The 27988-nt window shown below is 55.4% G+C and overlaps 1 protein-coding gene and 1 long non-coding RNA gene across 7 annotated transcripts in view; one reads left to right on the forward strand and one right to left on the reverse strand.

The window, feature by feature from the left end:
* The window catches only part of IL16 (interleukin 16), an 88671-nt gene that overhangs the window by 10968 nt on the left and 49715 nt on the right, over positions 1–27988 (reverse strand). For 5 of the 6 annotated variants that reach the window (XM_039858261.1, XM_039858260.1, XM_039858262.1 and 2 more), the window contains 10 exons: positions 26173–26281; positions 21369–21511; positions 19636–19746; positions 17444–17558; positions 14380–14453; positions 13673–13889; positions 13205–13322; positions 11244–11376; positions 9174–9258; positions 8125–8582 (listed from right to left, as the gene is read on the reverse strand). In XM_039858261.1, coding sequence (XP_039714195.1) covers positions 8125–8582; positions 9174–9258; positions 11244–11376; positions 13205–13322; positions 13673–13889; positions 14380–14453; positions 17444–17558; positions 19636–19746; positions 21369–21511; positions 26173–26281 — 1563 coding nt within the window. Of the gene's footprint in view, positions 1–8124; positions 8583–9173; positions 9259–11243; positions 11377–13204; positions 13323–13672; positions 13890–14379; positions 14454–17443; positions 17559–19635; positions 19747–21368; positions 21512–26172; positions 26282–27988 lie in introns of those variants that run through there. The other variant, XM_039858265.1, reaches the window with a different exon arrangement.
* On the forward strand, positions 6084–27358 carry LOC120599299 (uncharacterized). The gene is made up of 3 exons (XR_005651852.1): positions 6084–6841; positions 25932–25937; positions 27348–27358. It is a non-coding gene; the product is annotated as an uncharacterized LOC120599299 (long non-coding RNA).

Consider the following 27988-nt stretch of genomic DNA (forward strand, 5'->3'; position numbering starts at 1 on the left):
CTTAGGGTTTGCTGAGGGTGGCGGGGCCGTGGGCCGTGCGAGCCCGGGATGGTGAGGCTCATCAAGGCTTATAGCACAGGCTCCTCTAGAGGGACACACAGCACCACTAAGTCCTGTGGGTTTCAGGCGACTGCTAGTAGCACTCTGGTGAATAACGCTGTCACAGAAAGTGTTCGGGTTTCGGGCGCAGCACAGTGGGGTATCTAGTCCCAGTCTGGGTCTTAGCTGTCGGGCGGTCGGGGTCTCTAGAGTTACTGTCCTGCTTTATTTCCATTTCAGCTGTAGCTTTCTGTGGTCTCGTAAAAATTTAACCGTGTTACAGAAAATCCTTGAACATGCTTCGGTCGTAGTCTGTTCACTTCGGTCACATGACCGTGGCGCTTTTGTTTGTGGCCGTCTCCCGTGGGCGTGTGGCCGAGCACGGCGTTACGCGCTGCTGCTCAGCGTGGGGGCGCTGTGAGGCCAGTGGTGCGGGCGACGTCCGGTAACCACGGAGCGAACTGCGCTGTGTGGCTACGTGACGCCGGGGAACAGCGCCTTAATTACGCGTTCGTCATTCGCGGTTGCAGTTCCGTCCCGAACCGTGCGTTATAGTACGGCCAGGGCCTGGTTTGTTCGGAATGGATGGTAGGGTCGCACAGGCGGACAGCAAGGACCACGCAGCCGTGATGTGTGCGGTGGTACTCGGGGTTGGCCAGGGCGTAGTCGGCAGGCCAGGTGGAAACTGGACTAGTATCAGAAATTTACGGTGTCCTCTGGCTGTGCCTTGAGTGCCTCCTGTTGGGTCACGGGGTCATGTGTCCCACAGGAACAGTAGATGCCACGGGCCAGAGCCGAGATGGTGAGAGGGAGCGTGGAGTGGAAGGCATGGAACCGGCGAGCGTGGCTCTGCCGGCGGGAAGTCCTCCTCCGATGCACCCCACACGGCGGCGTCTGAGAGAGGGGCTCGCCAGGGGCAGCTCAGTGATGACTGCCAGTCCACGGAGGACGCTCGACCTTGTGCTCGTGTGTAACTCACAAGTGCCATTGCTGTCACAGCAAACACGATCCTGACGTGTCAGGTTTCTGTAAACGTGTCTTCTGTAATACAGCTCGTCCCACACACAGCAAGAGGCAGGTAAAGAATGTGGATGCTCCGCTGGCATGGAAATGTGGTAATTTATGTCCTGGCAGATGTGAGTGACACAAGAGGAAGCAGTAGTAGCCTCTGATGAGTGGTGTATCGCTGGGAAAAGTTGTGTTTGGATCTGTAGGGCTCGCCAGACCCCCGAAAGATCTGAGATTTCCTCACGAGGAGGTGCGCTGGAGCCGGTGGGTCCCGTGCCAATTTTGATGTAGTCGACCAAGAACAATGACTTTTCGTGACATTGGTCGTGGGTAGACGCCATGTGGAGTGACGACAAACTGCATTTCGTAGTGTTTTTGTGGTTCTGGAGGGTTTTCATCCAAACCCTCAGCACCGTATGGGGACTTGGGTTGCTTGGGAATGGAGAGGTCAGTTGTGGAGTCGTGATGAATTTCGATGGCTTTTTCCAGCTCGGTGGTGCTTCTGATTTGTTTCGGGGGGATGCCGGCCGTCTTCGGTGTATCACTGCTACGGCTACGGAACAGCGTTTAATTACAGAAGTTACGCTGGTGTTGCGCAGGTTGGTAGAAGTCGCATTTAAATCGGAGGTTGGCAGACGGCGCTGTCTGTGACACTGCGGCTTTGGGGCATCTCCGTGAGGGGCCTGTGGGCCTCGCAGCTTTACCTCGTCACGGTTCCGCGCCGCGCGCAGCCGCCGGTTGGTCCGTGGCTACTGCTGGCGATGCGCAGAGATGACGCGTGGAAACTAACGGTAATTAGGGTCAGGGTTAACGCAACGAGAACAGGGCCGAAGTACCGTGTGGGTGGGCCTTTATGGTTGGACACTAGTTTAGAAGATTTTTGAAATTGGGACACTTTGGTAAACCACTTTCTAGTCATAGGGGTGCTGATTCCAGTCCCGCCGCTGCGTGCCTGCACCGCGGGAGGCAGGCAGTGTGGAAAAGCGGGAAAGTATCTGAGGTTAGAGGAGCCACACAGGCCGGAAGGGCAATTAAACTTTAGCTTTTGTTATAAGATGGAGTTCACGTGCCAGGACGAAACACAGTGTGGTTACAGGTAGGGCCGTTAGTGTCGGATGTTGAGGTGCAGCTGTCTGCGGACGAGTCGGAGTGATGTTGGAACGAAACCAGCGGATGCTCGCAGTGAAGAGGTGTCGGATGGTGTGTCGGGGCAGGGCTGTTTTCGGGAATCTGGAGCAGGAAGGCACGGTGGCCCTGGCAGAGCAGCGCACAGCCCCTAGGGCGTGGCGGCCAGCGCACAGGGAGGGCGCAGTGTCGATGTGGGCGTGGCAGGAGCCTCGACTTGTCGCCCTGGGCGTAGACTCCTCAGTGGTAAGTGCGGTCGTGGTGACAAGGAATGCTTTGATGGGCCACCTGTCTCTTGGATCTCTTGGTCACCGTTTAGGCTACGAACGACAGCCGGAACGTAACAGCAGGGCATGTGGAACACGCGGAGGAACCCCTCGGTGCGGCTGGTCAGTGACAACAGTACATAGCTAACTTCCTTGACGTAGAAAAGGCGACTGATTTTTTTTTTAATACTGTGCGGACTGCGGTGCATAGCATGTGGATGGCCCCTGCGCGTAGTGTTATTGCTCAAGTAAGCTTATTATCTCTTCACGGCCAAAACTGGCTTCGCAGGAAGATGCCCACTACAACTACCGTGCTGGAGGAGGGCCGAGGCGGGTGTGGGCCTTGCACGGCTGAGGGGTTCCCGGTCGAAGTCCCAGTGGGGTGGATTTTCCGGATGCAGCCAGGAGGAGTCCAGCTGATGGGAGACTGGTATTGTCAGTTGAGTGAGAAGTTGAATAAAAATCATGCCATCGACACGATAAATCCAGTACCCCAGATGCTGCTCTGAAGGGTCCCTGGGCGTTTGTGACTGTTCAACCATGTCATCATCGCATTAGCACAGAGGATATAGTTCTTCCTCCGATAAATATCGATTAATGTCGCACTGAGAAGCGTAAGGAGATCCTTAAAAATCGGTTATTACGGTTCGAGTGTGCGTGTGTCAGGGATTCTGTGACCGGTCATGTGATGAGTAGTGCTGCTAATGCATGTTACTGACTGAGGAGTTAACGCCTGAACCTAGTGTTCTTTTTAAAGTCTGAATAATTATTGTGTGAATTCAAGATTACTGTTTCTTGGCCCGATTGAATGACTGTCATAGGGATTAGGCTGGTGGCAAAGGCATATGCAATTGTGGCTTTTACATAATGTCGGTGCCTCTTGCTTTTGTAGATAGTAGAGCTCGTCGCTAATAAGATTGGTAGGATTCATATAAGCAGAGAAATTATTACTGAGCAAGCAAAGGGATTTATTACTTTTATTTGGAGTTCCGCCCAGTTTTAGTTTTTAAGTCTAATGGATAACTCCCATCCTTTAAAGGGTTGGAAGAGTCACATCGTTCCGTGTGGATACGTGGAGGCATGAGTTAGCAGTTCTTGCATACTTTTTGGTAAATGAGAATTTTTAGTCTCTATAATGAGATTCACAATTTAGTGTTTCCACTTAACAGTATTAACATCACGAAGCTCCCCAAAGGACTCTGGGGTGGGGGGGCAGGGTCAGGAGCAGGAGGGGGAGTCAGTGTCTTGGTCTCGGTGGTTTTCTCGTGTGGAAGATGCTTTGATGCTGTTAGGCGTGTGCGACCTCGTCGTGTTACAACATGAACAGGGAGTCCAGGGTGGCAGGCGACAGCATTACCTCCCGTAAGAGTGACAGAAATGCTGCCAGCACAGAGGACCCCTCACTGGCTTCATCGTCAGGGGTGAAAGTAGTGTGGTGAGACTGTTGGCGGCCGCTGTGGCCGTGGCGACGTGCCCAGCGTGTGTGTTCGTGTGCGGTGGTCAGGGCAGTGGGTCCTCGGCAGTCCCGTGATGTCTGAGCCCCGGGGGATACGTGTAAGCTGCCGCACGGCTGACGGACGACTGTGTGTGAGTGATCCCAAGTCCGTCGGGGGCAGAGAGATGGAACTGGTTGTGTCCTAAGGATGCTGTTAGGAAGGGTGTGCTGGGAACTTTGTGAGGGTTGCGTCCGAGATTCCTCGTGGACCAGCCCCGTTTTTATTGTGACAGTGGCAGGCACGCTGGCATCAGCAGCGGGGGTCTGCACCTGTGGTTTCGGTGGTCATACGTGGAGGCTGCAGACAGGGACGCGTGCGGTGAGTGTTGTTATGCATGGGAGTCCTAGAAAAATGTTAGGTGGAGAGGCAGGCAGGGCTAGTACAAAGTCAGGAGCCTGGAAGGCTTGAGGTGCAAGTCTGTGGAGGAGGTGAAGCCCCGCATTGTCTTTATGTTCGATCTCCTCAGCGGGTGCTAATGATTAGGGTGTAAAGTCAAAGGGGTCTTGTCTGCGGCAGTAAATGTTACAAATAGGAACATTTGCAATAGTTAATATGGTGATGTGTCGTTTTTGTCAGTGAGGGAGTCTGGTGAGGTGAAGCTTGTTGGCAGTCAGCGTTAATAGACGTCGCGTCCTTAACGGGTGTCGACGGGATCAGACAAGACGATCGGTAAGAGGTGGCTGTGAGGTTGACCTAGTGTGAATACGCTTCCGAAGCAGCTAATGAACTGGTTCAGAGCATGGTGGTTTGATGATCGTGTCCAACAGCTGGGGTAGCTGCTAGCACTGGCGAAGTTTGAGCGTCTGCACACAGCCAACGCCGTGAAGGTACGGTAACGAGTGCTGATCCCGGGGCAGCTGCGCGCACCGTGGACACCGCATTGGTACCAAGGTAACATCACACGTCAGGGACATGCTTTCTAGACAGACACAGATGACAGTAATCGGGGTCGACATATCAAGCCTGTGTAGGATGCTGCTAGTAAGCTGTTGCCACAGAATAAGGACACTTAGTAATTCAGAGTTGAAATCTCTTTGTCACCTAAAGTAATATCAGAGTTTGGCTCAGTGGTTTTGCTTCTTGGTATCATGTCTAAGTTAGACTAGTTGCAGGACTTTGATGCTATGGCTATGAGACTCGGGAGCTGAGGGTTCAGGGAAGAGGAGAGTGAAATGTGCTGTCTCCCGGAGAGGATTTCATGGAGCAGGGTGACTCCGTTGGGTGCAATCCACATTAGTATGTGCTTGATTATTTTCAGATATACATTTACTTGAGAGTGTCAAAATGTGATACTTATTGTAAGTAACAAGGCCACTAGGGTGTTGAAGTCGGTGGTACTGTTTAATACCAAAACAACAACCTCATTAATAAAGTACACATACAGCAACATACAGAACTACATCATGGAAGGACGTGGCTTCAGATCCACAGTGGTGACTGGGTTTTCTTTACAATTCCCTTTTTATTAGGCTGTGATGGCCTTAAGTAGTAGACACTTGAGAAGAGTAAGCAGCGGCACAGGTGAGTACTTAACGGCTGTGAGGGTCCACCTAGTATGTGGGAGGGATTAATAAACACCTGCAGGAAAAGGGGTTATTCCACATTAGAACACACTCTGAATGCACGTTTTGTGAAGACACTGAAACTGTCTACGATAATGTGGTATCACCATCGCCAGAAGGTAAGTACATTCCTACCCAGAAAACAGGAGGCAGGAAGCTAGAGAGAGAGGGACCTAGAGAGACAGAGACTGTAGACGGAGGAGAGAGATGAGACAGGACAGAGATGAGAGTATAGACACAGATAGTGGAACACAGAGGACTTAACAGAAGACGAGAGACAGACGGAGACGGGGAGAGAGAGGGACAGACAAGACCTTGTTATGTAGGGAATGTTTGACAGGAGAGAAAGGGGGGCTGAAGGAGAGAGACAGACGGACAGAGACAGGGACAGAAGGAGACACAGCAACACAAAGACACACAAAGGAACAGAGGGAGAAAGAAAAAGAGGGAGAGACACAGAGACAGATGGGGAGACAGTGTGACGGAGACAGATGCAGAAAACATCGTTTAACCTAGAAGAATATATCACACAGACAAGGAGAGTGATGGAACAGAGACCCCAGAGGAGAGAGACAGGGAGAGATAGAGACACAGCAACACAGAGACGGAGAGAGGGGGAGGGGGGTCCCCTGAAATAACCAGACAAAGTGGAGACAGGCAAGTGAAGAAAGTCGACATAAAGAGGCCTTAGAGAAAAGAGGACAGACACAGAGAACTCAGGACACTGGAGATGGAAGAGAGAGACACACAGAAGAGAGACAGGGACCTTAAGAGACCGCTGAGGAGACACAGGACAAAGAGAGGACTCAGACTAGAATCAAGAGGAGACACTGGAAAGACAGGGACCTGAAGAGACAGAGAACTGAGAGGCAGAGAATAAAGAAAACTTACAGAAAGACTAGAGACGGGGGTGACACTGAAATGAGAGAGAGGACAGAGGCCTGAGAAACGAGAGAGTCTAGAGTTGAGAGGAGACATTAGAGAAAGGTCTGTCTAGAGACCATAGGGACAGGAGACACAGAGACCAGAATCCAGACAGTCACAGGACTCACAGAACTTAGGATTCTGTTTTGTGTGTCCTGTGTCTAGAGACTAGAAACAGAAAACAGGCACTGGATAGAAGAGAGAATAGGAAAGACACAGGACAGAGACGAGAGAGAATGGAAACCGAGGAGACAGACCTTAGAGTCAGGACACACAAAACAGAAATAGAGAGAGGAGACAGACCAGAAAGAGAACTTGGAAGAGAGACTAGAATCAGGAGGGAGACGAAACTTGAAAGACGCAGGACAGAGGAGAGATCGATGGGGAACTTGTGAGACAGAGAAGAGGGAGACGAGACAGAGTCATTGGGACAGGAGACATCGGAAAGAGGCGGGATTGAGAAGAGAGATGAGGACCGTGCCCGGAGACGGGGAGGGTGCACGGACAGAGGCAGGACCGGGCACGAGTGACGGAGTCGGACACAGTTTTCTCCTCTTTATTGCGCCGAGAGCCTCACTCTAACCTCTGTTCCTCATGGTCATTTGTGTCAGGCCTGACGTTGGCGGTGGCCGCAGGACCCGGGACGACAGGACTGGCTGCTGAGGACAGCCCTGTTGAAATGTCCCACCTGCAGCACAGACCCCAGCCCCCTACTCCCCCCTCAGAGACCCTCCCTGCTCCCGTCGGTCCGGGCACAGAGTGGCATCTGATGTCCCTGCTGGACCACGGGAACCTCCCCGCCCTGACAACAGCACCGCTGTGTCTCCGAGTCCAATAAACATTCACAAATGAAACCCCTGGAGTCTCCAGTGCCTGTCGCTCAGCAGCCACACCCCGCGGACTCGACAGAGTCCACCATTCACCCACCCCGAGGACCTTCCTCGGCCACCTCCACCCTGCGTCCCCTCACCTCTGTCCCCTCTACTGACGGGCAGCTTGAGGAGGACGGGGGGCATCGCCTGACCCAGGGCTGACCCGCCGGTGATGTGAACCTCAGTTAGTGCCTCCCTCCTAGCAGGACTGTCACCCGAGGCGGGGTGACTTTAATGGGACACAGCACTTGCTGACCACGGGACCCGCACAACTGCAGCCTCACACGGAGTGGCTGCCTGCCCTCCCGCCATGCGCTGGGTGAGGCCGCAGAGGACGTGCACCCAGGGGTGGGTGGAGGGTCCACCGCAGCAAACTCAGACCCGGGTGACTTATGGAGAAACTGAGGCCCAGGAAGCCTGAGTTCCCCAAGGTCCCCGTCTAAGGAAGTGTGATGGAGTCTCTCTGGGGAAGACAAGCCAATCCCACACCACTAGTCACCTCAGTCACGAGAGGGAGACCAGGTCTTAAGCATGGTCTTTCCGCGAGCCTCCCGCGAGCCCAGTGGGCGTCGGCGTCCGCGCCCCGCCAGGCCTCCTCTGGGGGCTCCCTCCTGGCTACTACAACAGCCACCCGCACGGAAGCCAGGGCGCCAGGGCCCCCTCCCCGCGCCAGGGTCGGCCACGCCTTGGACCCTTCCTGCGGCGGCCCCACGCCCACCAGGCCCCTTCCCTGGGATGGGGCAGGTCGGACCTTCTGCCCCGCCGCCGACACTCGCTAGCTGCTCAATGACCACCGTGTTTGGCCCGCTCACCCCCAGGAGCCCGCTCTCACCTGGGCGCGGGCGGACACGGTGCGCCCCGGCGGGCACGAGTCCTGTTCCTCCAGACTCTTAGGCGGGTCGCTTTTGAAGTATTTTCTGGGTGGAGGCTTCGGCTTGGAGGACGTAGGCTTTCTGACGAAAATCTCAAAAGATTTCTTCAGTCTCGGTGGCGGCTGGTCGTCCTGGTTCTCGTGGGGCCGCGGACTCTCTTGGGGGGGCCCGGACGCCGTGTCAGGAAGCGGCCCTGGGTCCTGGATCCCAGGGCTGCGTGTCCTCGCGCCCAGGCCCGACGGCTGCTGCTCCCCGCCGCTGCTGGGACTTCCCCCGGGGGACCCGGACACGTAGCTGCTGTCGCTGCTGGAGCGGACCAGGACCTTCGGGGCCCGGCGGTGCGGGGGTGCCGAGTGCTTCTCTCGCTCCTTCTCCGAGGCTGGCCGCCCATGCCAGCTGCTCTCCAGCCTTTTGGCACCTGCGGTGGAAGCACATGTGAACCTCCACGCCCGGGAAGACGGCACGCCCACCCGCACCGCCACGGGCAGCACACACGCCGGGCTGGCTGCTCCCCAACCTCCCCTGGGTGTGGTCCCCGGTGAGCTGTGTGACTCGACATCAGACGTCAGGTTGAGAACATCTGTCCCCCTTTCTGTCTCCGTGGGATGAGTCCCCACTGCACACCCCAGCCTGACCATCGCGGAAGGGCAAGGTGTCCCATGATGCAGAGCACGGGTGGCAGATGGCCTACAGCCGTCCAGGACTGCGGGAGCGACCCGGTCCCCTCACCCGAGGGGCAGCCCATCTCTAATGCCTGATGGCGCCAGGGCCTGAAAGGCCCAGCATTTCTGCCAACAGGACAGCTCCGAAGGGCCCTTTTAGCTCCAGGGGTCCAATGAGCTGTGGGTCTTGTCTCCATCAATGACTGAAATCTGTGCCTCCCACAGAAGCCGGCCGTGAGCCACATGCGCCTCGCGAGCTGCGAGCCGAGGCCGTGTCCCTAAGCCTGGGCCGGAGGGGGCGAGTTAACGGCTCAGACATCTCAGGTGACAGAGCGTGACTTCCTCACCTTCCAGACTCCACTGGTGCCTCTCCTTTCCAAACCTGTGCTCCGCAGCCTGGGCCACAGCGTCTTTGAGCTGCTGCTCGGAGACCTAGAAAATGTCAGTCTCAAGTAAACCACCGAAGCCCTCGTGCCAGGCTCCGACTCCCGTACCAGCTCCCAGCCGGGCACCTGGGTTCCGGTTTCTTTCCTGCCACCTTGCTCGGCAAATAGCTAACACATGCCATTCCCAGACACACCCTGCCACCGAGTTCCCCAGGGGGCCCATGCCAACTCTCCACCACTGCCTGCGAAGCTCCGGGCGGAGCCACCGCATCACAGTGCCCCTCTGGGGACCACTGCACTCTTCTGCAGCTTTGTCCGGACAGCAGCGTCATCGTCACACACGCGGCCACCAGGCCCCCATTTTATCGTCACGTGGTGTTACTGACACTAACGGTTCGGGGGTAGAAGCCCCGGAGCCACACACAGTTGCGTTCCCGTCAGTCCCACTTCACTCTGACGGCGCACGCTCGGACGAGCTACGCGACCCGAGCCTCCGTGTGTCTCCTGCAGAACAACGACAGCATCAGAATCTGCTCCACAGCGAGGTGGACAGAGGGTTTTAAAAAAATAGACGCCAAAAGTGCAGGCAACAAAACGACTATATAAAGAGCCTACCATCGAAAATAAAATCAACCTATCAACAAAAGAGGCAGCAGAGTGAAAGGCGACTCACAGAATGGAGTCACCACCAGTTTCCTTCCTCTGAGGGACTTCACAACCACGCCATCCTGTCTGCTGCAGTCCAACTGGACACGAGAAAGTAGTCTGAAATGTCGCATCGAACAGCGACAGACCTCACCTAGCTCTTGACTCCCCAGAGGATGACACGCACACTCCTTAACACCCTACAGCCCTTCCCGATGGATCCCCAGTGCCTTGCCAAACCCCACTCTCGACGTCTCGCCCAGCCCCGAAGACCCACCGCTCTCCCTCTGTGACGACAGGTCCCTTCTTTGAAACCGAGCCCCCAGATCTGAAGACATTAGGAATCGGTAGGAAAGCTCAAAACCAGCAGAGACCAACCAGGACCGGCCCGGCAGATGGGGCAGATTGTGATTAGCAGCCAAATGACCCTGACTGGACCTCGAGAGCACGGTGGAACCAAGATTCATAGAACTCAGGTGACAGAGGTGCTGCTGTTGCTGCTGGAGCCTTTTAAGAAAGACCTAGTGCCCAGACCAAGTATGGACACAGAGGGGAGTAATCGATCAAACGCCAAACTGGACTTTCTCTGTCCTCTCCTGCCCCCTTGGGCACTCCGTGCCTTAGACAGCTTACTTCCAGGGCTGTCCACTCAGACCCCTGAATCAGAAGCAATGAATACGTACGATCTCTCCTTAATCTTACTTCTTAAGTTGGCTTCTAGACTTTACTGGGGAGACCGACCTGAGCTCTACCTGCGTCTCCTGTGAACCCTGTTTCTGTGGGAACCTGTTGCCGTCGACGCTGGCTTCTCTGTGCGTGACATGTGAGGAACCCACCGCCTCTGTTCAGGGACGTCGTAACTCCAAACTGCGAGCTTTGAGTTCCCCCTGCAGGGAAGGGCCTTCCCCGATCTCTGCCTGCAGAGAGCTGACTTCCGGTACTTCCTGCTTCCCACAGCCCCCCCGCCCTGTCCCACAGCGTTCATCGCCCGTTCATCGCCCGCACGGCAGCTCTCTCTCTGTGTCGGTCTCTCTGGCGAGCCCGTGACCTCGGGTCACGGCAGCGCAGTGCGCACTCACCTCTGCACGGTGCCGGCTGCACGGGGTCACGCAGAGGGCACCCCAGATGACACTCTTGCCTCTGCAGGCAAGGCCCTGGCTCTGTCTCCTGCCCTAGAACCTGGAAACCCAGCCACAGAGCCCCACCCTGTGCCAGTGGCCGCTGGCGTCTACGAGTCGACCTGGGCCCCTGCTGCAGACCTCACCGCCACTCCCGCTGGGGACAGGTTTAGGAAACTCAGGTTCACACCGAAGCGCGGTGTGTTCCGATCTCCGTGCGGCAGCGGTGAGTGAGCGTGGGAAGAGGGGGTGCTGAAGCGGGTGTTACCTGCGGGTCCGGATGCCGGCTGACGATGATGGGGACTGGGCCAGGGTCACAGTGGCTCAGGATCGCGTAGACCGCGTTGAGCGACATGCAGTGTGCGGGGCAGTCGTTGATTTCTACAATCTCGTCACCACACCTGCAGGAGCACGGACGGGAAGTCATGGGCAAGCTACCGACACAGTACCAGGACCGTCACTCCCCTGGGGGCCCGCTCCTGCCTGGCCGTTTGGTGAGACCTGAAAACCACATCAACCACATCATCCACATCCCGCTCAGCTGCCAACTCGGAACAGGGCGGCCCTGAGCAGCACCGCTCGCCGCCCACCGAGAGCAGAGTGGGGGCGCTTCACGCAGAGCTGCCAGCAGGACAGGATTCTGTCTGACTGTCCTCCTCCAGCCCCCACACACGCCCCGTCCAGACGGAGGGCACGCCCTCTCCCCAGCTGGGGCGCCCGATGGTCAGGAGGGAGGAGGGCGGGGACGTGCCCAGACGTGAAGGAGAACAACTGGGGGGTGGGGTCAGCTGAGGTTCCCGCCAAAGGCAACAAGGGCGGAAGAGGGGGAGAGGCCGGCTGCGCGGGCCCCTGACAGACGGCGCAGCCCCCGCCTCGTCTCACACGGGGACTAAGGCGCAGAGGGTGACGTTCTCTCCTCAGTGAGACCTCGCTTCGGGATCAGAACCTTTTTCTGGAAAGGCCAAACAGTGAGAGCGTGAGGCTCCGCGGGCCACGCCGCCTCTGTCTCAGCCACGCGGCTCGAGCGCAGCCTGACAGTGGCAGCCACGGGCAGCGGGGCGGCGTGGCCTTGCTCCAGCAAAATGTTATTTAAAGAAACAACAGGCAGTGGGCTGCCGTCCGCGGACCCCTGGCCTCGCTGTTCCCAGCACGGACGGATGGGAACTCAGGTCTCCCGATGCTGACTGCTCTGCTCCTCCCACTGTGGTCGGCTGCCCCCTTCCTGCGTTTCCGTGGAGTTGGTCCCCCTTCACCTTCGACACGAAATTACATTTCCATCCATGTAACTGAGGACCACGCCCATGTCGCTAAGAAAAGCAGCAGCTTCCAGAACAATCCCTACATATCTGCAGGCCTAGGAGGGAGGACTGTCGAGGTGTTAGGACTGAGGCCATCACCCCGAGCTGCAACGGCACCCTGAGTAACAACAGCCCAGCGGCTCGGCCTGCCCCGCCGAGTGACAGCGCGCCCCCCTCCTCCGGCTCTGGAGCGCCACAAACACTCCATCTTGCAACTTCAGAAAAACCTCCGAACTGTGGCAAAGCTCGCTTATCCAGCCGAACCCTAACCCAGTGAGAGCACGTCTAGGCGAGGCCGGATGACAGGAGGGGCAGACTGTGTGAGAGGGGACACACTACGTGTAAACGCTGGGGTAAGCACAGAGATCGTAACAAGTCAAACTGGGAGAAATGCTGTCACCGAACTAGGATCACTCAGTGGAAAGAAGTTTTCGATCTGCACTTTTCCTAGGAGCTACCTGTGAAATGTACGTGGAGCTCCTGAATGTACTTCCTTTAGGCCACCAGGAAGCCCAGCAACGCAGCCGATCTGCGCAGGGAGCTTCCTCCTCGCTCAGTGCACACGCGCCCCACCTAGGTCACTGCTCACTCCCCACCAGTCGGATCTGAAGTAGAGCGGGCTTCCTCCACGCTTCCTGTTCCGTCCCGGAGTCTGAGACAAGCCTCTCCCACCGCTCCGTGTGTGCCAACCCCGGGACCCCGTTAAACAGAGTCTGATTCAGTGGTGAGGGGGCTGAGGCTTCTGCATCTCTACCAAAGTCCCCAGGACTTCCAGGCCCTGGGCCATGGGCCCCACTTGAGAAACGAGGCTCTTGGCCACAGCTGCGTCATTCTCAATGTGCCTCCTGCAAAGCCATCTGCTGCCGGCCTGAGCACCGCCTCCTGCCTGCCGTGAACCGGGGCCTCTGCACAACGGGACGTCAGGACCTACCGGAGCCGTCCGTCCAGGTGCGCCACAGATCCCGGGGACAGCGCGTGAACGAAGATGCCCGAGATGCACTGGAAGTAGGGGACACTGCACAGGCCGATGCCCAGACCAACGCCGGCCTCTGCAGGCAGAAGGGGGGGCTGAGCTTTACGGGAGCACGCTACTCTCTCAGGGGTCCGCACCCTGTCCTCTACTCATCACCCATCTCCACGGAACACCCCCGGTAGCGTGCGTGGCTCTAGGTGGGTACAGGGGAGGGATGGGTGGGGCCTGCGAGCGGTCGTGTGTGCTCCGCCCGCGTCCCGGCCCAGCACAAGGACCACGCACAGATGCCACGTCCTGGTCCTGCAGGCAGAGCACCCGGCTTTCTGCCGAGCACTGGCGTGAAGTGCGGACAAAGGGTTCTGCTCTGTCCCGGGGGAACGCGGGGAGGAGCCTGGGTGGGGCGGGGCCTCCGGAAGGCACGCCTACCTTTCCTCAGAGAAACCTCCACCATGACTCTGTGATTGGGCTTGGCAGTGCTGGCAGGAGCCGGGGGCGTTTCCAAGAGGAAGGAGCCGCTGGCCTTGGCGACACAGGTGCTGGAGCTCAGCGAGCGGCACAGTGGGGGAGACAGGGGGCTGCTCAGGGAGTGGGGGGCCGTCAGGCGGGTCCTCACCGTGAGGGTCAGGAGCCCCTTTTTGGCTTGCTGAAAAGAAAGCGAGGGTGCCACGGCATTCAAGAGTGACCTCCGGCGAGACGTGTGAATGACCGCAGGTGCGCGCGTGTGTGTGTGTGTGTGTGTGTGAGATGGAAGTGTGTTACACACCTATCACATACCTGCACATACATATGCAGATGGGACATACACGGGACGTACACGTGTATGCGATCAGTGCAGAGTCTTCGACTAACTTGATGGACACTCAGAAATGCCTGCTAGCAACTGCCTTACACACTTAAAAGCAGTTTGGAAATAGCAATATAAATACGTACCACATTTTAAAAGAGCTATAAACCTTAAGGAGTTGGAACATGCCCCGTAACAATCCTGGTCGCTCTATTATTTTCTGAGGCGGGGCTCTCTTTGACCCTGTGCCGACACCAGCGTCAGCTGGTTTGAATTTGTACAATGAAATGGAACAGGGCGACGTGGAGACCTTTGCCTACAGGCCCACGTCCTGATAACAACCGATTACCTTGAACTTCTGCAAAGCGTCCTGATGAGTCAGTCCGCCCATGGACTCCCCGTTGAGTTCCAGAATTTCATCGCCTGTTGGGAGAGGGAGAACCTGCAGCTTAGAAGAGCTTTGCCTGGTCAGGGGCATCACCCTCACCTAGAACTCTAGTCTCGCCCACCTGCCCTGCGTCTGCACAGTGCATGGAGCACCGTGAGCACATGTCCTGTTTGGTGCCGCCCCCCGCCTGGGATGCAGGCAGGGCGGCGGTGGGCCTTCTCCCGCACCTCCCACCTTCCAGGAAGAGATCTCGGGCCTCGGCCGGTCCCCATCCACCTCTTGGCTTCACCTGCTTCCCTCCTGCCGCCCTGACCCTCACACCGTTTGCTCCCACAAACCACTTCATAAGACAGCACTACTGGCCTTCGCCACAACGGTCTATATAGTTCGATGCCTGTTTCTGTGCCGTTTTCTCAACTAAATCGTCCCTCTCAGACCCACTTCCCCTTCCTACCTCGTCCCTGCCGCCTTTATCACTTCGTGCTCTCGTGACTGCACGCGTCACCTGGATGGCACTCAGTGTCCCGTAACGGTCTCTCCCTGTCCAGGATAGCGGGTCCCTGGGGACAGGGGCTGTGTCTTTTTAGATGCTGTACCCCCAGAACACAGTGACGCCCCGTCTCACAGAGGAGGAGAGTGAGCTCAGAGAGGTGCAGTCACACACACGGCAGAGAATCAGGACTCAGACCTTGTGACTCCAAGTCATTTCTTCACACCAGTGTACACCTAGAAGGACAGGTTTTTCCTGTCTCCAGAAATCCTTTTTTTTTTTTTTTTTTGGCGGATGGCAAAACACTTTCTCCCTTTGTTCAAGTTTATTCAAAACACACACACACACACACGAAACACTTTCTCTACATTCAATACTACTCTGGGCAAGTAAGGTAAGACGCTGATTTAATTTAAAAGAACCTCTGGCCTGACGGTTGCTAGGGAGAGCTGCTGTCCTCACCAGAACTATTAAACACCTGGTGCTGGGAAAACTGGGCAGGTACGTGCCAAACAAAAAAAAAAATAGACTAGACCACCTACGATAAACTCCAAGTGCATTAAAGACTCAAATGTTAGACCCCAAACCATAAAACTTCCAGAAGAAGTCATGGCTGGTCAGCTCTCTGACGTCGCTCTTAATATTTTTTGGGATGTGTCTCCTTGGGCAACGGAAACGAATGGGACTCCATCAAATAAAAAGATTCTGCACAGCGAAGGAAACCATCAACCAAACAAAACGACCACTGATATATCTGATAAGGGATTAATATCCAAACTGTATAAGGAGCTCATACAACTTAATACCGAAAAGACAAAAAATCCAATTAAAAATAGGCAGGGGACCATTTCGAGAACAGGTATTTCTCTAAAGAGGACATGACGCATGGCCAATAGATGTATGAAAAGATGCTCCATGTCACTAATCATCAGGCAAATGCAAATTAAAACCACCATGAGATGTCGCCTAGCACCTGTCAGAACGGCCGTCATCAGAAACGCAACAAACCACAGTGTCGACGAGGACGCGGAGAAAGGGCCCCTCGTGCGCCGTCGCTGGGGCTGCAAAAGGTGCAGCCACTGTGGGAAACAGTGTGCAGACTCCTCAACATATGAACACCAGCACTACCCTATGCCCAGCAATCCCACTTCTGGGTATTTATCTAAAGAAACCCAAAACACTCATTGGAAAAGATATACGCACCCCTGTGTTCACTGCAGCATTATTTACAATAGCCAATACCTGGAAGCAACCTAAGCGTCCGCTGATAAATGAATGGATAAAGAAGAGATGGTCCACACATACCGTGGAATATTACTAAGCCATGAAAAAGAACAAACTCTCACCATCTGTGACAACATGGATGGACCTAGAGGGTACCATGCTGAGTGAAATAAGTCCAAGACAGACAAATTCCATGATTTCATTTATACAGGAAATCAAAATAAATGAACACACCAGAAACAAACTGAGGGAACAGACTGCCGGTTGCCAGATGGGAGGGGAATTGGGGGAATGGGCGAAAAGGGGCGGGACGAAGAAGCACGAACTGCCATGTGTCACGGATGTGAAGGACGGCACAGGGAACCACGGGCGGGTCCGGGCGGGCGCTGCTCAGCCCTGGCCCCTCGCTTTGGCTTCTCCCCCTCCTCCATCGCCTCTCACTCCGTGCAGTAGTCTACTAACGCCAGAAACCTGTGGTTTCTCTGACCTGCCCTTCACCTGCCCCCTGCAGGGAGGCTGTCACGTGTCCCATCGGCATCTTCTCCCTCCTAGTCTCTCTCCTCCGGACGGACGGGCCCTCGGGAGCTGGAGCCCAGCTGTCACCACAGCCTCAGAAGTGGGTTTACTGTTTCTGGTCCCCTGCCCGCCCACTTCAGCCTACACTCAGCTTCTCGAATCATCTCAACACCCTGGTCATAGCTGGTCCCTTCCACATTAAACAACTGTCAAAGGCTCCCACTGCCCGCACGATAAAACCCAAGTGCACGATCCTGCATAACGTCAGAGTCGCCACACTTTCTCTATAAAGGGCGCGGGAGTAACCGTTACAGGCCACATGGCCCGGTGCTGTGTCACAACCACTCCACACGGCCCTTGCGACCTTGAGCCGTCCACAGACAAGAGGTAAATGGATGAGTGAAGCTGCGACCCAGCAGAGCTTTCCAGGGAGAATGAGATTCGAATTTCATTTAATTTTCACGTGTCACAAAAGAAAAAATTCTTTTGACTTTTTTTCAGCCACTGGAAACAAACTACTCTCTTCCCGTGAACTGTGACAACGGGCAGATGTGGGCTGCCGTCTGCCAACCCTGCCCTCAACAGCAAGCTACCAAAGCTGGTCAGGCTCTGGGGTGGCTTCCAGGACCCGCTTGGCAGGACAGTGAGACAGCAGTGACGTCCCCTCTCCCAGCCTGCCGTATGTGACCTCTGCTCTGTAATGGCTGGACCCTGAATCCTGCCCTTGGCTGCAGCCCAGGGAGCTGCTCCAGCTAAGCCTACCGCCCGATGGCCCACACAGCTTTGGAAACGCACCTTCCTGCAGCCGGCCATCGGCTGCCGCCGCTCCCTCTGCAAAGATGGTTTTGACGTAAATTCCAATGGGGCCATAAATGCTGTCCTTTCCCCCAACGATGCTGAAGCCCAGGCCCTGCGGAGGAGAGAGGAAAGGTCAGACGGAGGTGGGTCCCTGGCATGGGGTTCCCTGGTGGCACTACCCGAGGGCCCCGGACAAAGGGCTCAGGGAGGAGTCGGGTGCTCTGGGCTCACAGGTCTCGGGACTTAATAAAGGAACGGGGAGCCGCCACCTTCTGGCGGGACCGGCCACGTGGTGTCTGGAGCTTCGGCACAAGGGACTCTGGATGGAGACTCTGCCCTTCTGAGCGACAGTCCTGGGCAGGTCACTTCCTGTCTCTGAGCCTTACTTTACCTTCTAACTCACGGGGTTGGTTAGAATGGGGAGTAACACGCCTCACAGTGACCACTGAAGCATCGGCGACAGAACAGGGAGAGCAGAAGCTTGCGGCGGAAGACGCGTCCCTCTACCCAAGGCCGTGCGCGGCCCTGTCCCGCACCCCACCGGCTCCCCTGCTCAAGGACACCGCGCAGTCCTGCCCCGGCCTGCCCTCGACCAGGTCGTGAGCTGACCCCAGCGTGGCGCGGGCAGCGGCTGCGGGAAGGAAGAGCGTCCCAGAGCAGTGCGGCGGGATGCAGGAGAGAGGGGCCCGCGGGAGCTGGGGCGCGGCTGCTCTCCTCTGTGGGTGACCTGGGCGCTCCCCGCTTCACAGCAAGGCTCAGCCTGGGTCTCCACCGAGTCCCTTCTACCCTGAGCTCCCTGAAGGCAGGAAACGCATCTCGTGCGTCAGCGTCTGGCCCCTGGCGGGTGCCCAGAAGGGAGGGAAGACAGGAATGCCAGCTGGAGGCCGGGCCTCCCTGTCCAACTGGCAAGCGTGCCAAGTAGTGGTCAGCAGCCTGGATCCCAGAAAGATCCCCCAACATGGTGGCCGCCATGGGACGGGACCACTACTTTTAGGCCATTTCCCTTAGGCCAGGGGCGGCTCAGAGCCCGTCATGTCACACGCATCACCCAGATGGCGGGGCCGGCAGCCATCTGCAACGTGCCACGGGAGACCAGGCAAGCGTGTACTGAGCAGCTGTGTGGACCGCTGCTGCGCTAGGCTTCTGGTGAGGGCACTGTGTGTTCCAGGAGGGGAGAGACAAATGGTGCCCGGGAGTAACACGGGTAAGAAAAATGAGGTGGGAGTGGCTTCAGGGCTCCCCGAGGGGCCTGCAGCTTCGTCCTGGCTGAAATAATTGCTCTGGACGCAAACTCTCACCGCCCTGCTGAGGCAGGATGTCTGGTGGTCAGAACAAGGCACAGGGGTCAGGAAGTCTAGGTCACTGTCTCGGTTTGGCCGCTCACCAACCAAGTGACCTTGGGCAAGTCCTGTAACCTCCCAGGCTGCAGCCTTCCCTGTCCGGGACCAGAGGGAGGGCTGTCGTGAAGCCGCGGCCGTCCCTGCAGTGCCCTGAGCGCAGGGCCTGAGCTGGGGAGCTGCTCTGTCGTCTGTGGCTCTGCGTTGCCTCCCTTCCCCCGGGACTCAGCCCCGGCCTCACTCCTACTGGCTTCCCCGCCCGTGACCAGGCCTTGGGTGCACGGGCTGTGTCAGGTGGACGGCGGGAGGCGTGCCTTGTTTCTGAGCCCGTCACCCTGCTCTGTACTCCAGGCCCCGGGCAGCCAGCTCGTGCCCACGAAGTGCACCGACGGAGCGTGCATTTGGTTCACAGCAACACGACTGAACCGTTCTGTCCCTGCTCTGCATGAGTCTCGGTGACCCCTTTCCACTCTGCCTGTCTTTGACCACGGCCAACAATTCAAAAGTCGACGAGTTTTAAAACACTTCTGCCCAAGGTCAAGGAGTAGAACAAGCGATTTACTGACCAGAAAGTGAGGGCGTTAGGTGCAAAGTTGGCGCGGGAGGGAGAGTCCCCTGTGGCCACAGGGACAATAATCTCAGTATTTCTCGCCCCTGTCTTCTCCTCACGTCTGTGCCGAGCTCCCGGAGGGGAGGACCGGGAGACAGCTGTGGGGCCCCCGCCCCACACAGGCTCTGCATGCCACACCGAGGGAGCCATCGCTGTCCCATCCCCCCACTTCCTTTGACACGACAGGGTCTCAGCACCCGGCCTCGTTCCACAGGTCTACGCGGGCAACGGGCCTCGCTTACCTTGGCCTGGCCCTTCATCAGCACGATGCTGGAGATGACGGAAGCCTGCAGGCCCCCCGAGGGCAGCACGAGCTGAGCCGTGCTCAGCGACCGCGTGGGTCCGGCAGTGTCCTGCAATGAGGAACCGGGGCGGGGAGCGGGCGGGTCAGTGGGACACCAGGGCACAGCTCGCTGGGCAGGGGGTACCCGAGCAGAGGACCCACGCCCGGAGCTGGTCAGTGGTGTGTGGGTGGGAATCTGGTGCAGAGGGGTCGTTTTGGTGGCCCCAGGAGCAAGCCGTGTGGAGGCCAATCGCCCTGCAGAGCAAAGTCTCAGGCACGGTTCGGAAAGTCAGCGGCCAAGAAAGCCTCCACAGAATCGAAGACACGTTAACTGAGACCCCTCCTGGGCCAAGTATGGGGTGGTGGGCGACGGGCAGGAACCCGAAGGTCTGACGACTCAGAACCTAAGGTCAGGCAGGCGACGCGTGGGGGACAGCACGCTTCCCAGCCGCTTGGCACCCCATCTGCACAGGGCAGGCAGTGTGCCAGGTACGCAGTCTGCGTGCGTGGGAAGCTGCCTCGGCGAGGGACAGGGTGGCATGGAGGTCAGAGCTTAGGCCTGGAGTCCTGCTGACTGGATCGTTGTCTTGGCTCTGCCACCAATCAGGTGGTGACCTAGGACGGGGCATAACCCCTCCATGCCTCGGCGTCTCTGACGCCATCTGTCACTTGGGAATCCACCTTTCTCTAACAGTGGAACGCCAGGGCTTCCCATTTGCGATCGAAAACATGATAGCGCAAGGAAAGGAAAAGGAGGGAAGAGACAGATGGAGCCCTCCAGCACCTGCTGCGTGCTATCCAGGGAGAGGCCTCACCACCCCACTTTGCAGAGCTCGGGGGCCGAGCAGGTGCCACGCTGACAGGGAGGCTGGCCCCGACGGGACAGGCCGCGTGAGTGCTGAGAGAAGACGGGCACGGGAGACGTGGGGTCCGTGCAGCTGGGGCAGGCAGGGGCGCATCCCCTGAAGAATGGGGCCGTGGGGTTCCGCAGAGAGACTGGGGCGGGGGAGGGCAAGGTGCGGCAGCCAGAGGGCGCTGTGTGGCTCTAAGTGGCAGCAGGAGGCATTCGGCGGCTCTGTGCCCTGGGTGGAGCTGAGGGGGAAACAGGAGGCCGTGTGCAGGCCAGCTAGAGTGACGCGGGGGGTGGGGGCGACAGCACGCTTCCCAGCCGCTTGGCACCCCATCTGCAAGCCGATGCCCCAGTGCCAAGGGCACGGACGGGGGTCCACCCAGGGCTTGGTCCAAACTCTGGCCCCTTGGGTTTAAAGATGCACGAGCTCAGACGGCCTTGCCTCAACCTCCCTGTAAAACAGGCTCATGCTCCATTCCAAGCTTGTTTTAAGAATTAGAGGCAACAGGCTTAAAGCAAGTCACATATCACAGGGGTTAAAAGCCCAGGGGTTGGAGTCCTGGGGATCCAATGTCAAGTGCCAGTGCTCTCTCTGACTGGCCACGTCACCGTCCACTTTCCGGGACTTGTCAAAGCCCCAGGCCTGTCTGCCTTTCAGGGTGACTGTGCAGTGACATGAAGGGCGGACATGCGGTCTCCGCTCAGGTCTGCGTATGGTAGCACAGAAGTGGCGGCAGTTCCAAGGCCCTGGACACACGGGGGCGCTGTGCGGCCACCGTTCCTGAGGCGGTGCCCGGGTCCTGCCGCCCCGCCCCCCGCGCCCGGCCTCCCTCCGTGCTCACCACGGTCTTTCCCGCGGGGCGGTCCAGCTGCTGGGACAGACACTTCCTGTCGCTGCAGAGCGTGCGCGGCTCCCCGGCCCGGCGAGCGGCAGACGGCCTGGTCACGGGAAAGTCCAGCTCCGCGCTGCAGGAGGCGCCGACACCTGGACCCAGGGGGAGGGGGGCCGTGGCGTTCTCCGTCTGCACGCGGGGTGCGGGGTGCGGGGTGCGGCGGCTCGCTCCCGCCCCAGCGCGCCGCGCCCGCCGAGGAGGGTGCGCGGGAGCCTGGGCCGGGCCGCCGCCTGCGCGGCGCGCACGCTCCCGGGAACCCGGACTTCCCTCCCTCCGCCCCGCGGTCAGGACGGCCGCCCCGCGGGACACGGATTTAACGGGGGCGGCAGTCACAGCAGAAGCCAACAGGTGAGGCTGATCACATGTCCTACTGGGCCTAGTACACCCGAACCCTGGACCTCAACGAATCAACACACGTGACGGCGACGAGCGATCCCCACCCTGAGCTTTGCGCGGTCTGCTCACCTCCCGCACACCTCCGTGGGGGCCGGGGAGGACAGGGTCTCCCCGGAGCCCCTCAGCACTAGTGAGAGGACAAGGCTTGCGTGGACAGTCGGCCACCGAACGCTGTGACACCGGGGGCAGTTCTGGGGCAGGCGGGCTGGAGCAGGGCCTCCGTTCACAGGATGGGGGAAACCTAGGCTCTTCTGTTGGCCGCAGAAAGGAAGCTGCTGGCCGGGGTGGGCTGAGGAGACAGAACCGTGTCACTGACGGGAGAGGGCCCTAAGTTCGGGGCGGGGGGTCGACCCGTCTGCGCCCGCTCCTACCTTTCTGAAAATGACTCGTGCATGCGCTCCGACCGCAAGGAAAAACATCAGAATTATTCTCTCGTGCAAGCGGAAGTGGAAACCACTTAAACACACAGCCCTCAGTGAGTTCACTGAAAACGTGGTTATAAAATCCAATGCATAAGCCAAAGCAATGTGTGAGAGAGAAATCATGTATCGTGATGATTATATAATGGGTTTGCGATTTAAAGTTAAGTTGGATTATGAAATGGAAAAATAAGTGGGAACTGGGACCAGAAATGAACACCACCATCTTTCATTAGGGGGACGATTCGAAAACAGTCTCAAACATCAACGGATTAAACCTGATTGACTATCTTAAAGGAAATCAGAACTGGAGATAAAAACTGAATAAACCTTCAAAATCTCTACAGAAATTCCAGAAGTAAACCCCTGTTTATATGGGCAAATAATTTTCTACAAAAGAACCAAAAACATACAGTGGAGAAAGGAAAGTCTCTTCATTAAATGGTGCTGGGAAAAGCCACCTACAAAAGAATGAAACTAGATTGGTGTCTATCACCACACACCAAAATTAACTCAGAATGGATTAAGGACCTGAACATAAGACCTGACATAATAAAGGAGCTAAACTTTCGGACCTTGGACTTAAAGAGGATTTTATGAATTTGACCTCAAAGGCAGGGGAAGTAAAAGCAAAAATAAGTGAATGAGACTACATCAAATTTAAAAGCTTCTACACAGCAAAAGAAACCATCGACAAAGTAAAGAGACAACCATTTGAATGGGAAAATACAATTGCAAGCAATACCTCCGATGAGGACCTAATATCCAAAATATACAAAAAACTCATACGACTCAACAACAATAACAAAATGCAATTAAAAAATGGGCAGAGGACCCGAACAGACACTTCTCCCAAGAAGACATACAAAGGGCCAACAAACATATGCAAGGATGCTCAACATCGCTAGCTCTTAGGGAAAGGCAAACCAAAGCCATAATGAGCTACCATCTCACACCTGTTAGAAGAGCTGTTATCAACAGGACAAGTAATAACAAGTGCTGGAGAGGATGCGGAGAAATAGGAACCCTCATACACCGCTGGTGGGACTGCAAAACAGTATGGAGGTTCCTCCAAAAACTAAGAATTGATCCATCATATGATCCAGCAATCTCTCTACTGGGTATTTACCCCAAAGACTTGAAAATATATATCTGAAAAGATATTTGCACACCAATGCTCATAGCAGCATTATTTACAGTGGCCAGGATATGGAAGCAAGCGAAGTGTCCTACAGTAGATGACTGAATAAAGAAACGGTGGTACATACATACAATGGAATATTACTCAGCCATAGGAAGAGATGAAATATTGCCGTTTGCGACGACATGGATGGACCTTGAGATAATCATGCTAAGCGAAATAAGCCAGACAGAAAAAGTAGAAAACCACATGATATCACTTATATGTGGGATATAAACCTATAAGCGACAAACAAACAGAGACTCACGGACCAGAGGGTGAGGAGGGGAGGCAAATGGGGTAAAAGGGATCAAATTTATGGTGACAGAAAGAAATTAACTATAGGCGGTTAACACGCATGCAATACACATATGTCTTACTGTTGAATTGTACACCTGAAACTTAGTGGATTTCGTTAACTAATGTCACCATTAAAAAAAAAATCTCTGCAAAAATTAAACACATACATAGAGCAAGAGGCAGAAAACAAATGACAAGCAACCAGAAAAAGAGAAAGCATAGAAATAATAAAAGTAAGTTATTTATAATACTAATATCAATGGCTTGAGCTGCTTTCGTCTTTAAAGAGGCTGCCAAATTTGCTTTCAAGATCTAACGGCGTATCATTTGCAAGAGATAAAAAGAGGAAAACATGGATGGGCAGAAACCAGTTATCAACGAGTGATACTGGAATCAGCTACCTGCTTAGGAAAAAAATCTGTCCAGATCCTTTCTTCATATCAAACACCAAAAATAAATTACGGATCTAGTAAGTTAAGGAAAAAAGTCATTTAAAAACTAGAAGGAAATAGCCAATTATTTAATAGTTCTCTGGATATAAAAGAAACCTTAACATTAGAAGGGGGGGATCAATAGATTTGATGAGTATATAAAAATGAGAACATCTTCATGCAGGAAAAAATTAAAAGAAAAACAACAAACTGAGGAAAGTATGTTCAACAATTATTAAAATGATTAAAGAAAGCTCGTCCCAGCAGAGACACAGGTGCGCTCACGGAAAGGAACGTAAGACGTGCAGGCCGTCTCAGCTCGCCCGAGTGGGCAGCTGCTGCCTTCCACGCGTGTGACACGAGCGAGCAGACCGCTCAGGGTTTCAACAAGCAGCCGAAGGCATCTCGGCTAGGGCTGTCAGGAGATGGAATGAGGGGCCACATACGAAGGCAGAGACAGGGTTCGGGACACCCCGCAGCTGGCAAGAGCTGGCAAGGGCAGGGAAGGACAGGCGTTCCCAGAGCCAGTGGGCTGGGCGGCGGCATCACCAGAGCTGCAGAGGGACACGACCCTCCAGCGCCTGTTGATCCTACTGACTGAACTCCACTGGAACCGGAGGCCCAGGGGGCCTGGGTGGTGCCGCCACCTGGAAGAGCCGGTGCCCAGGGCGCGAGCGGGGCTGGCTTCACAGCCATGCGACCTGTGACGTCAGAGCCCCACACTCAGAAGGTTCAACACACTGCTGTTGCCATTTTAATTTCTAAATTTCTGAAGAGGGGTCTCACATTTGCATTTTACACCAATCCCCACAAATTGTGTAGCTGGTTCTGGGTGCAAAACAAGACAGAAAAAAAAGGCCGATAATGGCTGGGGGCAGGAAACTAGAGAAAAACTTACAAATATTTTTAGAAATTAGAATCTATGCGGGCCTGACTAAAGAAACAGGCATTCACGTACATTGTTAGAATATGAGCTACTGGCAGCTGGCAGCACAGGTCACAATCTAAGGTATACTTACTTTCTAAAACCCCATTTTTAGGAAATTATGCTAAGGGAAAAAAAAAACATGATAAAAAAAGCAGCTATACTGGAGTGGTCACTTCAAAAGGTATAAAAATATCTAATCACCATGTCGTACACCTGAAACTAATATAACGTATGTCAACTGTAACTGGAAAATAAATTCTATAAGTAAATAAAAGCAATTAGCAGTCAAAAATAGAGAATTATTAATTTAATGCAACACCTAGTCTAAGGGGGCTCGCCCATGGTCACGCGCCTACTTCCTTCCGGAAGCAGGGTCTAAAACCAGGTGCCTTCACTCCCAAACGTGAGCTCACGACCACGCACCTGCCCAACACCTTTGACATCTCCCCCAATAAAACCACTCCAAATGCAAGTAATATTTCACGGGCAACCTCAGCACCGTTGAGGATGTTAATGAAAAGCTGAGAATAACTTACGAAATAGGGAGTTGGTTAACTAGATAATGTGCATTCACATAATGAAACGTATCCACTAGAAACGGTGTCTGCGAAAGAACTGCCAATGACATTAGGTAAAGGCGCGTGTGTGCCATCGGCGCGTCCAGTCACAGGAGGAAACCACTGCAAACGCTGACACAGGCTGCCTCCGATTCTGGGGTCTGGTGCGCTAATTCCCGCACGCTCTCCCGCAGCCTCCTACTGCAACCACCGAGCGTCCTGACGCCTTCCAGCCTCTACCCCACCCCATTACAGGTGAGGTGACAGGCCAAGGAGAGACAGTGGCCTTGCTAAGACCAAGGAGGATGTCACAGGACACCGCAGGAGTAAAGCCCTGTCTTTCATCCTGTCACAAGTCCCGCTGGAGGAGGAGCCGAGTCCACCAGCAAGGTGACGGCAGAGGGACGCGCTGGGGACGAGAACAGAGGGCCGAGCAGAGCAGTCGTGGCTGCGCCCAGCTGGACCAGCGGAGACCCGCCCTCCCCCAATGTCCCCCATCGCTGCCGTCCCTGAACCTGAAGACAGTATGCCGAGTCACTTACTGGTTGAGTTGCTGCGTGTCCTTTGGTGACAGGCTTTGGGAAACAGGAAGGTACTGCTTTGTGCTTCTAGTTTTCCAGACTTCTCTCGAGAGGAAGTTGTAGAAGCTTCCTGCAAAACAATTCCCATCTTTTATTCAGTAGATTAGCTAGAATACAAAACACGTGCTTAGAAAACTGAGATTTTGACACTGACCACTGAAGTACCTGTCGGAATGTCTGTTTTCTCCACCAAATTACAGGCTCGGTGACAGTTAGAAATACTGTCATCCATTAATTCACAGACGTATTAACTCACCGAATAAAGAACATTAAAGGAAGAGACACTACATAAATATTGGACTAATGCAACAAATGGTGAGCGATTATGTCAGCTATGACGTGTCAGGTTCTTTATTAGACATTGTGGGTACAGTTGTGAACAGGACAGACAAGGACATCGATCTTGGAGAAACGGCATTTTCGTGACGGAAGACCAACGGTAAACACGCAGACACTTAAAACTGAGAGGGAATCACAGAGGGTGCTGTAACCGGAGAAGGGACGGCCGGCCGAGTCCGTCCCGTTGCTCCGGCACAGAGCTGGCGCTCACAGACATTCGCGAATGCGCGTTATGTAAATAGGTTTCTTTATGCGGAACCATCCGCGTCTTCTTCAGAGCACTCTGATTTTATCATATTGTGATTTCTCGCCGAAGGCTTCACATAGGACGCTACGATCGATATCAAGTTAACCGTGCTCCCCGCCACACCGAGCGAATGCCCCGGCTGCTGCTCGACACCAATGGTCTGGAAGCGGCCCCGGCGCACGGAGCCTGTCGGCACCGCCTCACCCGGCAGCCTGGACTTGCTTCTCTGCCGTCAGCAGTGGGACAGAAACCATGTGACTTCCTCAGGCAACGTGAGACTGAGGCCACTTCCACGCTCTTCCCTGTTCTCACTCTGGGATGTTAGGGACAAAGGGACAGACAGAAGATGACAATGAAGATGCTGGTGTTCATCATTTCACTTCTCTTCCCAGAACTGTTTTTCATATTGTTTTCCTATTTCATAACTTTATTAACCACAATGACCTTGACTTAATTCTTGAGTTATGCTGGTTTCATTACTCACTCATAGTCCTTGAGAGTCTGTGTGTGGATGTGGGGAGGGGGCGGTTCTGTCAGGAAAGCTACGCAGATGGGAAGCTCTCGGAACATGTGCGTGTCTGAAATTATTTTCTGCCGTCATACCTGAATGGCTGGCTGGGCGCGGATCTCTGCATGTGGTTCTTTCAGTCTGGAAACTACAGTTAGCTCAACGCTCCCCGGATCCCGTGCCCCAGGGCAGAGGCTCATCAGGGGCACTGCCACCCTCCTCCGACTTACATGCCCGCTGTACTCCCCCAGCCTTGCCCATGCCTGGCCGTGAGGACGTCCCACACTTGGCACACCTCCCAGACTGGAGGAAGGGCGTACCGCCACCCAGGAGCCCACCCACTCTGCCCCATGAGCTGGCAGGTGTGCCGGTGCTGCGGGCATCTGTCCCGCACATTTCCCGGGCTCTCCCCTCCCATGTGGCCGATGGCACACTAATGAGCCCTTCTTCCAACCCGATCTCACCCACACTATGTCACACAGAAAGTCCTCGTGGGTCCAGAATGAGGCTGGCCCCTGTTCTGACGCGCCTTTCTCCCTGTTAGTATATACACTGTGTGCATTTTGATAGGAATTGCTAAGGGGTGGGAGGGAGAGTTAGTAAATGTACTCTGGAGCCATCTGGAGATGGAAGATCACTTACAGCCTTTTTCTTTTTAAAACATTATCCAGTTCTGACACAAG

This window comes from Pteropus medius, unplaced genomic scaffold, assembly GCF_902729225.1.
Source record: "Pteropus medius unplaced genomic scaffold, Ma_sr-lr_union100, whole genome shotgun sequence".
Lineage (NCBI taxonomy): Eukaryota > Metazoa > Chordata > Mammalia > Chiroptera > Pteropodidae > Pteropus > Pteropus medius.